The sequence below is a fragment of the Bubalus kerabau genome, chromosome 15 (genome assembly GCF_029407905.1).
Source record: "Bubalus kerabau isolate K-KA32 ecotype Philippines breed swamp buffalo chromosome 15, PCC_UOA_SB_1v2, whole genome shotgun sequence".
Taxonomy (NCBI): domain Eukaryota; kingdom Metazoa; phylum Chordata; class Mammalia; order Artiodactyla; family Bovidae; genus Bubalus; species Bubalus kerabau.
In genome coordinates, this window is record NC_073638.1 from 27,775,970 (window position 1) to 27,789,105 (window position 13,136).

Genomic DNA, 13,136 nt, shown 5'->3' on the forward strand with positions numbered 1-13,136 from the left:
AATGGCGTCAGCGTGAGGTCACCACACATTGTCCTGAATGCCATCTCCACGCTGCGGTGATATGAACGCAGGATTGAGGGATGCAGCGGAAGGAAAGATAGAGGCCCAAGTCGCGCAGACTACATGCAAAACAAGGGCAGGGCAGAGAACAAAGCAGAGAACTCGAAAGGGCCCCGCAGGACACCTGGGGGCTAGCACCAAGCGCCCGCAGAAAGGGAGAGCTAGCAGAAGCAAGCAAAGGCCGGGCAGGATAGGGCGGGACTTCCGGAAGCCATTTGCCTGAGTGGCAGGGGAACCGGAAGTGGGGGCGCTGCAGCGGGTGCTGGGGCCGGAGGAGGGACGCGCCGGAGCGGGGCCGCCGGGACTGAGCGAGCGACAGACGCGCCACCCGCCGACGCCGCAGCCGCTGGGGGCCCGCACGGACCCTGTGCCTGAGTGAGTGCATCTCGAGGCGCGGGAAACGGGCGGCTGAGAGGCGGGGGTCGGAAAGGGCTGCGGTTTGTTATTGTGCGAGGCCCCGACCTCGCGTCCCCTCCCCCACCCCCCGGGCCCCTCCCCCCGCGCCTCCCCCTCCGCCCGCGACCCTCGGGGGGCCCTCGCGCGCACGCGCAGTCTCGGCGGGCCCGGCGGCGGTTCGCCCGCCCCGGCCACCGGGCCTCCGGACCGCTCGCCGCGCTCATCGGAGCCCTGCCCCAGCGCCCCACCCCCAGGCCTGCCGCTTCCTCGGCCGCCCCGCCTCCCCGCCGCTTCCCGCGGCCGAGCCCCGTGGCGGGGCGCGCCGCCCGGCCCGGCCCTGAGCGGCCCCCCGGAGGAGGCCGCCCTGCGTCCTCCGCCGCCCCCCGGGCTCGCCGCCGCCTGCCCCGTTTCCAGCCACATTTCTGCCCCAGCGTCTCGGCCGCAGCCTTTCCCTCTGTCTCCGAGGTTGAATCTCTGACCCTTTTCTCCCCTTTCCTCTGTCTTGAGAGGCCATTGGCGCGGACCCAGACCAGTCGCTCTTGCTTTTAGACGGACCACTTTTTTTCCCCCAGACCTTTTTTTGAAAATTTTCAACTGTGCAGAAACTTCCTCGTTGCCTCCTTTAATATATTCAAAAATAGACTGCCACGACTCAGAAGAGCTTATTTCTTAGAGGGCTGTCCAGTCCATCATCACCTCATTTTAAAGATGAGGCCCAGCGAGGCTGGTGATTTGCCCAAGGTCAACCAACTTAGGTAAACCTATTGGTGGACAGGTTTTCTTAGATGCTTTTTATCTGGTCCGGGTCCATGTACCAGATCAGGATCTTCTGGCCTTCAGGTTTGTGATGTACCCGTTGCACAGTGACTCACTGTTTTGCTTTCCATGACTCCCAAGCCAGCGTTGCTTTTCATAATGTGTATACAAACATTTAGAACCAAACACATGAAGCTTCGGCCTCTTTTTAGAGCTTACCCACGGAGGAAGGGAAGACCGCGGGGACCCACCAAGAGCTCTCATTTCGTTCAGCCTTAAATGAGGGGTATGATGGGGGAGGGGGGGTGATGTGGGGGAAGTGCTAAAGGTGTGGAGAGAACATGGGTATTGTCCCCCTAAGCATTCCAATATGCCTTGCCTAGGATATGCCTTGTGTCTTTAGATTCTTCTCCTGGGCACATTGTTCTGATATAAAGGTGGCCTCCTTGTGGGGGAGCAGGGAAGGAGTATGAAATCGTCTTGCTTTAATGTGTTGGCTTGGGCATTTGATAATAAATTATGGATGTGCTGAAACCCGGGGACCCATCCACCAGTCCACTGAGGCAGGGTACTCCGGATGAGGCCTTTCTTCTCCTTTAGAGAAAGCCTGCCAGCGCTCTCTGAAAATGAGGAGTCTTAGGTCAGAGTGGAAACATTCTAAGTCTTTTTAATTCTTAGTGCGACTTTCCCTCTCCATCTGTTTCCTGACTCAAGAAGCATCCAGCTCAGCTTGAGGGTTTATAATTCTTTGTTGTTGGAACTAGACACACTATGCCACTCTGGTACAAGCATTTGGAAATTCTGGTACTGTATTTTCATAGTCTGAGTTAAGTAGAGAAGACGGAAAATTGGGAAATGCTGTGCAAGTCTCATCTTCCCAGAGAATTCATTTTAATGGACAGTTAAAGTTTGCCTGGAATAGAGTCTACTGATAAGTTAATTTCCTTGGACCTTTATCTCCATTCTGCTGGGCTTTTGTAACTGAACTTGCTGTTTGTGATCGCAGAAGCTAATGGCTTGCTGCATGAGGGCAGTTAATTACGAATCAGTGAGGTGAGATGGGAGTCAGATCCCTCTCTGGTGGTGTTTTTTCCTGTTGTTACTAATTACAGCTTTCAGAATACTTCCATGCACTGCCCGGGGTTGCATAAGGTGATCCATTAACTATAGGAAAAAATTTAGAACCTCTTTCTACATGCATTTTTTAGGAATGAAGTTTTTATTACCTTTAGTAATATTTAATACACAGGTTAACAGCAATTCACAACTGATTTATAACTATACATATATCAAGGAGCATTTCAAAAAGTTTCTAAAACATTAAAAAAATGCTGGAACCCCACTAATCTGGGCCAATCTTTACTCATATGCTTTAGTTCTTTTTATGCTTTTCTAATAGATGTTCACCTCATCTCTGCGTTGCCTTTGGAGGAATCTGCTTTGAGAGACAGATGATGTCATTTGCAGTTCTGTGTGTGAGAAATTTGTCTCTCTGTACATGATATCCACTGACCTTGTCTTCCCATTTGGAGACACTGTAGAATAAGCCTTAAGTCCCTTCCTAGTAATCTTCAAGTACTTTGACAGCCATTTGTCTTGTGATCTCCTCTTCCCCAACCAGTTTTTCTACAGATTATAAGCGTACCTATTTCTTTCAACTATGTCTGATACGATGGTTTTTAAATTTCTCCTTGGCTTCTTTCCTTGAGACAGCTTCTGGTTTGTCAAAAAAATTCTTCTTAGGTTCTTAACAAGATCTGAAAATGGTATCCCAAGAACTGAAATGTAGGTGAAGTGCCTGCATTGTGTTTTTAAGTGATGAGGGATGTATTTGGATATGTTTTATTAGGGAGGCACCTCATATGCACAGTTCGTCATCCTTGTTTCTTTAATGATCCCTAGGAAAATGGTTTCAATGGTGTAATCATAGAGTGTTTGCTCTTGTTCAGTTGCTAAATTGTGTCTGACTGCATCCCCGTGAACCTGCAGCACTCCAAGATTTCCTGTCCTTTATTATCTCCCAGAGTTTGCTCGAACTCAAGTCGGTTGAAGCTGTGATACTGTCTAACCATCTCAGCCTCTGCCACCCCTTTCTCCTCTTGTCCTCAGTCTTTCCCAGCATCAGGGTCTTTTCCAGTGAATCGGCTCTTCACAAAAGGTGACCAAAGTATTGGAGCTTCAGTGTCCGTCCCTCCAGTGAATATTCAGGGTTAATTTCCCTTAGGATTGACTGGTTTGACCTCCTTGCAGTCCGAAAGACTCTCGAGTCTTCTACAGCACCACAATTCAAAAGCATCGATTCTTCCGCACTCAACCTTCTTTATGGTCCAACTCTCACATCCATACATGACTACTGGAAAAACCAGTAGTTGGACCTTTGTTGGCAAAGTGATGCCTCTGCTTTTTAACACACTATCTAGGTTTGTCATAGCTTTTCTTTCAAGAAGCAAGTATCTTTTAATTTCCTGGCTGCAGTCACTGTCCACAGTGATTTTGGCACCCAAGAAAATAAAGTCTGTCATCACTGTTTCCATTTTTTTTCCCATCTGTTTGACATGAGTGATGGGACTGGATGCCATGATCTTAGTTTTTTGAATGTTGAGATTCAAGCCAGTTTTTTCACTCTCCTCTTTCACTTTCATCAAGAGGCTCTTTGGTTCTTTCTTCACTTTCTACCATAAGGGTGGTATCATCTGAATATCTGAGGTTGTTGATACTTGTCCGGGCAACCTTGATTCCAGCTTGTGATTCATCCAGCCTGACATTTCACGTGATGTACTTGGCATATAAGTTAAATAAGCAGGATGATAATATATAGCCTTGATATACTCCTTTCCCAATTTTGAATCAGTCCCATTGTTGCACTTCCTGTTCTCACTGTTGCTTCTTGACCTGCATATAGATGTCTCAGCAGACAGGTAAGGTAGTCTGGTATTCCCATCTCTTTAGACTTTTCCAGTTTGTTGTGATCCACACAGTTAAAGGCTTTAGCATAGTCATTGAAGCAGAAGTAGATGTTTTTCTGGAATTCTCTTGGTTTTTCTAATATCCAAACAAATGTTGGCAATTTGATCTCTGGTTCCTCTGCCTTTTCTAAATCCAGCTTGTGCATCTGGAAGTTCTCAGTTCACGTGCTGTTGAAGCCTAACTTGAAGGATTTTGATCATTACCTTGGTAGAGTGTGAAATGAGCACAATTGTATGGTAGTTTGAACATTCTTTGGCATTTCCTTTCTTTGGGATTGGAATGAAAACTGACCTTTTCCAGTCCTGTGGCCATTGCTGAGTTTTCCAGATTTGCTGGCATATTGAATGCAGCTCTTTCACAGCATCGTCTTTTAGGATTTGAAATAGCTCAGTTGGAATTCCATCACCTCCACTAGCTTTGTTCAAAGTAATGCTTCCTAAGGCCCAATTGACTTCACATTCCAGGATATTTGGCTCTAGGTTAGTGGCCAAACCTTTGTGGTTATCTGAGTCATTAAGACCTTTTTTGTATAGTTCTGTGTATTCTTGCCACATCTTAATATCTTCTGCTTCTGTTGGGTCCTTACTGTTTCTGTCCTTTATCGTGCCTATCTTTGCATGAAATGTTCCCCTGGTATCTCCAGTTTTCTTGAAGAGATCTCTAGTCTTTCCCATTCAAGTAGAACAAATTATTTTTCTCCATTTTAGTAGTGATCTCTCAGTTAACCCTGTGTCAGTTAAGTTTTGCGTCAGAAACACCTAACATGCTCCATCCAGGAGGGGAAATAAATGAGAAATAGTTGGGTGTTATATTAAAAGCTGGGCAATAGATTTTTTCCGTTAGTGAGTGGAAAATGGAGCTGTTTTGTTGCTATATATTTCTTTACGTTGTATTTAAAGAATAAATACATATCTACTTTTTTTAACTTATTTAATTTTGGTTGCACTTGGTCTTCATTGCTGCGTGCAGGTTTCTCTAGCTGCGGGGCTCCTCTTTGTTGCAGTGCATGGGCTTCTGTATGGAGCACAGGCTCTAAACACACAGGCTCAGTAGCTGCGGCCCATGGGCCCTAGAGTGCTCAGACTCCAGTAGTTGTGGTGCATGGGCTTAGTTGCTCCGAAGCATTTGGAATCTTTGTGAGCCAGGGCTCGAACCTGTGTCCCCTGCATTAGCAGGCAGATGCTTATCCACTGTACCACTAGGGAAGTCCTCGGTATCCAATTTTGAAATCTAGAAAATGAGATTGCTCCTTGTCAGTCTCAAGAGAAGTAGGGCTTTTTGACTAGCAGGAAAGAAAGTTACTTTTAAAATTAAAACAATTATTAAGTGCCATATCAGATTTCACTTGAATAGCCAAACTTAAATCAAGAATTGAATGTAGACCCCCCCCCCCAAGAAATGAATATGGAAGGTTTAAAATGTTTTATTGGTTAAAAACAGAAGGAGAACCTCAAAAATAAACATTTTTATATAGCTGTTTGTTTTAACTTTGTAATCTTTTTTTTAATGTATTTTAATTTTTCCATACTTTTCTTAGACAATGAAACCCCCAAACAGATATCATAGTCTTATTAAATCTATACAGGTTCATCTTGTAGTTCTTCCTTATTTTTGAAATGATATAGGTTCCCTTTAGGGAGTCAGCATGAACTGGTTTTTGATCAGTGGGCCAGATATGATGTAATTGGGGTCAGGCAAACCTCTTTTCAGTTACTTACTGCACAAATTACCTAAATTATCTGATCCTCATTTTCTTCATCTTGCAGTACTTTCGTGAGGATTGCAGGTGGTATGTAGAAAGCGTAGCATTGATACTAGTCTTTCTGTTGTTTTCAATAGTTGCATAGTTTAGTAGTCTGAAGAAATACAGATTGTGAATAATATTTCACATATTTAGTCAGATATGGGCTAAATCCTGAGCCCAGTTGTTTTTAGAGCTAGGGTCATTTAGAGCTGAGCGAGTTTGGTTGCATAATTAGTGTTAAAATTGTTTTGTTGTAATTTCTTTTTTATGAATGAAAGTTTGTTTTTATGTTTAGGGCTTGTTACTTTCTGATCCTCAAAAGCTGCTACCTTGGCAATCCAAGGCATTTTATTAACTCAGGGAATACTTACTGAAAAGCTGTAACTCAGTCCTCTTTCTGAGACAGTTTAGTTTTATTTGAGGATGCAAAGGAAGGAAATGGAGAGTATGGCCTCTTTTTCTGTAAGCCACAAAACCCAGCCTTTTCTCTTTCATCATCCTTTGCATTTGCCCAGAGCCCTCTTGAGCCTAATGTGTATGTATTATATATTCTCCAGAGTTGGTTGAAAACAATCTGGTTTCTTATTTGTCTTTCTTGAAGAGTAGCATTTCTAATTTTTCTAAATTTCACTTATTCGTTCTTCTGCACTGTGCTGTGTGGTGCTAAGTCGCTTCAGTATGGACTGTAACCCGCCAGGTTCCTGGGTCCGTGGGATTCACCAGGCAAGAACACTGAAGTGGGTTGCCACGCCCTTCTCCAGGGTCTCCTCTACTATCAGATGCCATATTTAGGCTCATTGTTAATCACATTTTATCAGTGGAGACCTGTCAAAAATAAAAGTACCTAGTAAACATTTGTCAAAAATCAGTGCCAAAGCCCACAACTAATTTTATTATAATCTGTAGTACAGGTATATACTGTACTATAGATTATATAGTATAGTATATTACAATCTGTTTAGTAATCAGTGGATTCTAATCATTGCTGTATTAATTCTTAAGTGTATGACTCTAGTTCTCTAATATAGATATCTAGAAAATATCTAATATATATATTATTATATAGATATGTGGTCCACTGGAGAAGGGAATGGCAAACCGCTTCAGTATTCTTGCCTTGAGAGCCCCATGAACAGTATGAAAAGGCAAAAAGATAGGATACTGAAAGAGGAACTCCTCATGTCAGTAGGTGCCCAATATGCTACTGGAGATCAGTGGAGAAATAACTCCAGAAAGAATGAAGGGATGGAGCCAAAGCAAAAACAACACCCAGTTGTGGATGTGACTGGTGATAGAAGCAAAGTTCGATGCTGTAAAGAGCAATATTGCATAGGAACCTGAAATGTTAGGTCCATGAATCAAGGCAAATTGGAAGTGGTCAAACAGGAGATGGCAAGAGTGAACATCAACATTCTAGGAATCATTGAACTAAGATGGACTGGACTGAGTGAATTTAACTCAGATGACCATTATATCTACTACTGTGGGCAGGAATCCTTTAGAAGAAATGGAGTAGCCATCATGGTCAACAAAAGGTTCCGAAATGCAGTAGTTGGATGCAGTCTCAAAAACAACAGAATGATCTGTTTGTTTCCAAGGCAAACCATTCAGTATCACGGTAATCCAAGTCTATGCCCCGACCAGTAACGCTGAAGAAGCTGAATTTGAATGGTTTTATGAAGACCTACAAGACTGTCTAGAACTAACACCCAAAAAAGATATCCTTTTCATTATAGGGGCTGGAATGCAAAAGTAGGAAGTCAACAAACACCTGGAGTAACAGGCAAATTTGGCCTTGGAATACGGAATGAAGCAGGGCAAAGGCTAATAGAGTTCTGCCAAGAGAACTCACTGGTCATAGCAAACACCCTCTTCCAACAACACAAGAGAAGACTCTACACATGGACATCACCAGATGGTCAACACCAAAATCAGATTGATTATATTCTTTGCAGCCAAAGATGGAGAAGCTCTATACAGTCAGCAAAAACAAGACCGGGAGCTGACTGTGGCTCAGATCATGAACTCCTTATTGCCAACTTCAAACTGAAATTGAAGAAAGTGGGGAGAACCACTAGACCATTCAGGTATGACCGAAATCAAATCCTTTATGACTATACAGTGGAAGTGAGAAATAGATTTAAGGGACTAGATCTGATAGATTGAGTGCCTGATGAACTATGGACGGAGGTTCGTGACATTGTACAGGAGATAGGAAACAGGGCCATCCCCAAGAAAAAGAAATGCAAAATGGCTGTCCGAGGAGGCCTTACAAATAGCTGAGAAAAGAAGAGAAGTGAAAAGCAAAGGAGAAAAGGAAAGATATACCCATCTGAATGCAGAGTTCCAAAGAATAGCAAGGAGAGATAAGAAAGCCTTCCTCAGTGATCAATGCAAAGAAATAGAGGCAAACAACAGAATGGGAAAGACTAGAGTTCTCTTCAAGAAAATTAGAGATACCAGGGGAACATTTCATGCAAAGATGGGCTCAATAAAGGACAGAAATGGTAAGGACCTAACAGAAGGAGAAGATATTAAGAAGAGGTGGCAAAAATACACAGAAGAACTGTACAAAAAAGATCTTCACGACCTAGATAATCACGATGGTGTGATGACTCACCTAGAGCCAGACATCCTGGAATGTGAAGTCAAGTGGGCCTTAGGAAGCATCACTATGAACAAAACTAGTTGAGGTGATGGAATTCCAATTGAGCTATTTCAGATTCTAGAAGATGATGCTGTGAAAGTGCTGCACTCAATATGCCAGCAAATTTGGAAAACTCAGCAGTGGCCACAGGACTGGAAAGGGTCAATTTTCATTCCAATCCCAAAGAAAAGCAGTGCCAAAGAATGCTCAAACTACCACACAATTGCACTCATCTCACACGCTAGTAAAGTAATGCTCAAAGTTCTCCAAGCCAGCCTTCAGTAATACGTGAACCATGAACTTCCAGATATTCAAGCTGGTTTTAGAAAAGGCAGAGGAACCAGAGATCAAATTGCCAACATCTGCTGGATCATCGAAAAAGCAAGAAAGTTCCAGAAAAACATCTATTTCTGCTTTATTGACTATGCCAAAGCCTTTGTGTGGATCACAATAAACTGTGGAATTTAAAGAGATGAGAATACCAGACCACCTGACCTGCCTCTTGAGAAACCTGTATGCAGGTCAGGAAGCAAGAGTTAGAACTGGACATGGAACAACAGACTGGTTCCAAATAGGAAAAGGAGTACGTCAAGGCTGTATATTGTCACCCTGCTTATTTAACTTATCTGCAGAGTACATCATGAGAAACACTGGGCTGGAAGAAGCACAAGCTGGAATCAAGATTGCCGGGAGAAATATCAATAACCTCGATATGCAGATGACACCACCCTATGGCAGAAAGTGAAAAAGAACTAAATGGCCTCTTGATGAAAGTGAAAGAGGAGAGTGAAAAAGTTGGCTTAAAGCTCAACATTCAGAAAACGAAGATCATGGCATCCGTTCCCATCACTTCATGGCAAATAGATGGGGAAACAGTGGCTGTCTTTATTTTTCTGGGCTCCAAAATCACTGCAGATGGTGATTACAGCCATAAAATTAAAAGACGCTTACTCCTTGGATGGAAAGTTATGACCAACCTAGATAGCATATTAAAAAGCAAAGAGGCATTGCTTTGTCAACAAAGGTCCGTCTAGTCAAGGCTATGGTTTTTCCAGTGGTCATGTATGGATGTGAGGGTTGGTCTTATAAAGAAAGCTGAGTGCCGAAGAATTGATGCTTTTGAACTGTGGTGTTGGAGAAGACTCTTGAGAGTCCCTTGGACTGCAAGGAGATCCAGCCAGTCCATCCTAAAGGAGATCAGTCCTGGGTGTTCATTGGAAGGACTGATGTTGAAGCTGAAACTCCAATACTTTGGCCACCTGTTTGTGAAGAGCTGACTCATTTGAAAAGACCCTGATGCTGGGAAAGATTGAGGGCAGGAGGAGAAGGGGACGACAGAAGATGAGATGGTTGGATGGCATCACCGATTCAATAGACATGGGTTTGGGTGAACTCCGGGAGTCGGTGATGGACAGGGAGGCCTGGCGTGCCACAGTTCATGGGGTCGCAAAGAGTCGCACACGACTGAGCGACTGAACTGAACTGATACAGATATGTAATTATATATCTGTAATAATATAGATATCTAATATATTTATGTAAGATATCTTTGAACTGTACGAGTTTAGCTCCTTGTCATTTGGTTGTTACAATAACATGTATTCATGAAAAGTGAATGTATAAGTGTAAGGTATATACTTGGAGCAGACTTTTAAAATGTAATGCACTGTTCCTGAATGGTATTCAAACCTGTCTGGAAGTCTAATAGTGCTGGAATATTTATGGAACTTGTGCAGTCATGTCCTGGAACCCATCTGCTGAAAATAAACTCCAGTTGCATCATTCCTAGGCAAAACCACAATGAAATTTACTTAATTCTTATTCTTATTTAAAGCCTGACATGTAATATTTAAGAAAGCGGTAACAGACATTCCTGTCAGTGAACAAAACATGACATAGACCTTTTTTCCCTCAGGTGTAGAATGAGCCAAGGAGACTCAAACCCAGCAGCCATTCCACATGCAGCAGAAGATATTCAAGGAGACGACAGATGGATGTCTCAGGTAAAGGAGGTGCACGTGTTATTATTCACATAGATGAATCTCTTCAGTTTTTATAGTCTTGACCAAAGCTACAAAAGGGTGTTTTTAATGGCCAACAAGAACTAATTACTGTAAATAAAAATTTTATGTTAGAGATGTCATTCTAATCACCATCTGATGTTGGAACTGAGGAATATTTTAAAGCATGGTCATTGCCCTTTGTTAATTTTAGTAGATAGCGAGGTTTCTATTTTTTTTAAGCTTTTTTAAATTTCAAAGTAAGTTCATAAGTATGCAACAAGTATTACAAACAGTTTAGAAAGAACTTCCTATATCCTTCATCTAGATTTGCCACTTGTTAGTAAACATTTTGCTGTATCTGCATAATTATTCTGTCTGTATCCGTTTATACTATTTACCAACTTACTGTTTTTTCCAAATCATTTGAAACTATGTTGCAGTCTTCATGATGCTCCTTTACCCTTAAATATTTGAGTGTTTTCTAAGAAAGAGAATATTGTCTCACATAACTGCAGTATAGTTATTAAAATCAGGAAGTTTTACACTGACAGTAGACTGTTAGCCCTGGAGGAGGGAATGGCAGCCCACCAGTGTTCTTCCTGGAGACCCATGGACAGACGAGCCCGGCGGGCTACAGGCCATGGGGTTGTAGGAGTCGGACACAACTTGGCAGCTAAACCACCATACTGTTACCTAATGCAAAGACCATATTCAGATTTCTTCCGTTGTCTGTTGTTCATATCAGTTTTCTTCCCAGTCTTGGATCACACATTGTGTTTGCTTGTCATATATCTCTTTATTCTCCTTTAATCAGAAAGATTCTTAGCCTTTGTTTTTTGTGACTTGACCATTTGTATAAGCTGTTTATTTTGTGGTGTGTCCCTCAGTTTGAGTTTGTCGTCTTTTCTCGTAATCAGGGTTCGGATTATACATTTTTGGCAGGAATATCAAGGAAGTAATGCCTTCCGTGCATCACATAGAAGGCATTTTGACGTTGGTTTGTCTCATTGGTGATACTAATTTCGATCACTTGGTTAAGATAGTGTTGCCCTAAACCAGTCCTAATTTGTTATAATATAGATTTGCAGGTTCTTACTTTATTCAAGTGGGTTATAATCCACTGTAATTTTGAAAGTCAGGTTGTCCCAGGTTTAGCAAGTGGGAATCCCTTCAGTCTCTGGTGCCGTTGCCTTCTTAATATGTCCTATTATTTTGTTTTTGGGGTTTTTTCCCCCCTTTTTTTTTTGCCCCACTGGGTTTTTTTTAGCACCCTTTTTTTAAATCAGTATTTGTAGCTTACCTTTAATAAAGTGTTATCACTTAAATATATTTACCCTTTATCTTTGAACCGTACTACCTTTTGAACTAACAAGTTCTATATGATTTGAAGTCTCCAAAGTTTCCTGTTTAAGTATTTCATGATTCTTTTTGTACTCTTCATAGTTGTATTCTCTTTCTATTTTTGTCTTCTTGGGCTTAAAAATCAGCCTTTAGCTATTATATTTTGAGTGGTAGTTTTTTATTTTGAGTGTTCCCCTATGGATCAATTACTTGGTTATTCTTTCTTAATCTTTCTCATTTGTTTATATCTTTCAGAAAGTATTATGGGGACTTCCCTGGTGGACCAGTAGTTAAGACTTTGTGCTCCCAAAGCACGGGGCTTAGGTTTGATCCCTGGTCAGGGAACTAGATCCCACATGCTGCAACTAAGACCCATTTTAGCCAAATAAATACATACGTATTATGAAATATTTTGAGCATCTGTGTGTTTGCTTCTCGCTCTAAAAAAATACAGCATTGCTGAAAGAATTGTGTCATTGATCACATTTCTTTCTCTTTCTTACCTCCCCAGTATCCTAAATTTTTTTCATGTATTTAAATACTACATATATAATCTCTAAACAGTGTATTTAGTATTTTTGCATGTTTTTAAACTATGTAAATAGTATCTTCCTACTTATTTTTCAGCATCTTTCTGAATGTGTTTTTTCTGCAGTATATCATACAGGTTAAAAGTATAGCTATAGTTGATTCATTTTTTTTTTCCTCTTTAGTATTTTGTTGCTTTATGTGAAAATACCGCAGTGGGTTATTCATTTTCTCATTGATGGGCACTTAGGTCATTTATAAGTTTACTGAAAAGTAGTAATAAAGCTAGATTTATTTGTGTGTGTGTGTATAGCTGGCATAAATTTAGGAGACGTTAAATAATTAGCACTGACTGGGAAAAAAGATAGTCAAATGAAAGAAGAACATGACTTTAATTTTTTAAAAAAAGCTTGTATAATATGGAAGGACTAATTTGTATTAAAATATATTGTGCACCTAGATCTTGGCTTTTAAATACAGTTCTCCAGCGAAAGGAACCAGGGCTCTTTGGAGAAATTGTTGATTTTATAGCCGAAGCAAAGAAAATAAAAAGATGGGCCTGGAACATCTTACAGTGAAAGAAAACAAGGAACTGCTCAAGAAAGAAAAGGGAAGGGGGAAGGAAAAAAAAAAAAAAGATGGCCAGTAGAAATACCACTGAAGTGATGGGTCCCCAGTGCAGCACATGGAACAC

At 41.7% G+C, this 13,136-nt stretch overlaps 1 protein-coding gene across 2 annotated transcripts in view; it reads left to right on the forward strand.

The window, feature by feature from the left end:
• The first annotated feature begins 277 nt into the window (after positions 1 to 277).
• PAFAH1B2 (platelet activating factor acetylhydrolase 1b catalytic subunit 2) overlaps positions 278 to 13,136 on the forward strand; it is a 28,399-nt gene continuing 15,540 nt past the window's right edge. The window contains exons 1-2 of one of the 2 annotated variants that reach the window (XM_055548191.1): positions 278 to 435; positions 10,486 to 10,573. In XM_055548191.1, coding sequence (XP_055404166.1) covers positions 10,493 to 10,573 — 81 coding nt within the window. In that variant the 5' untranslated portion in view covers positions 278 to 435; positions 10,486 to 10,492. Of the gene's footprint in view, positions 436 to 7,890; positions 8,011 to 10,485; positions 10,574 to 13,136 lie in introns of those variants that run through there. The other variant, XM_055548192.1, reaches the window with a different exon arrangement.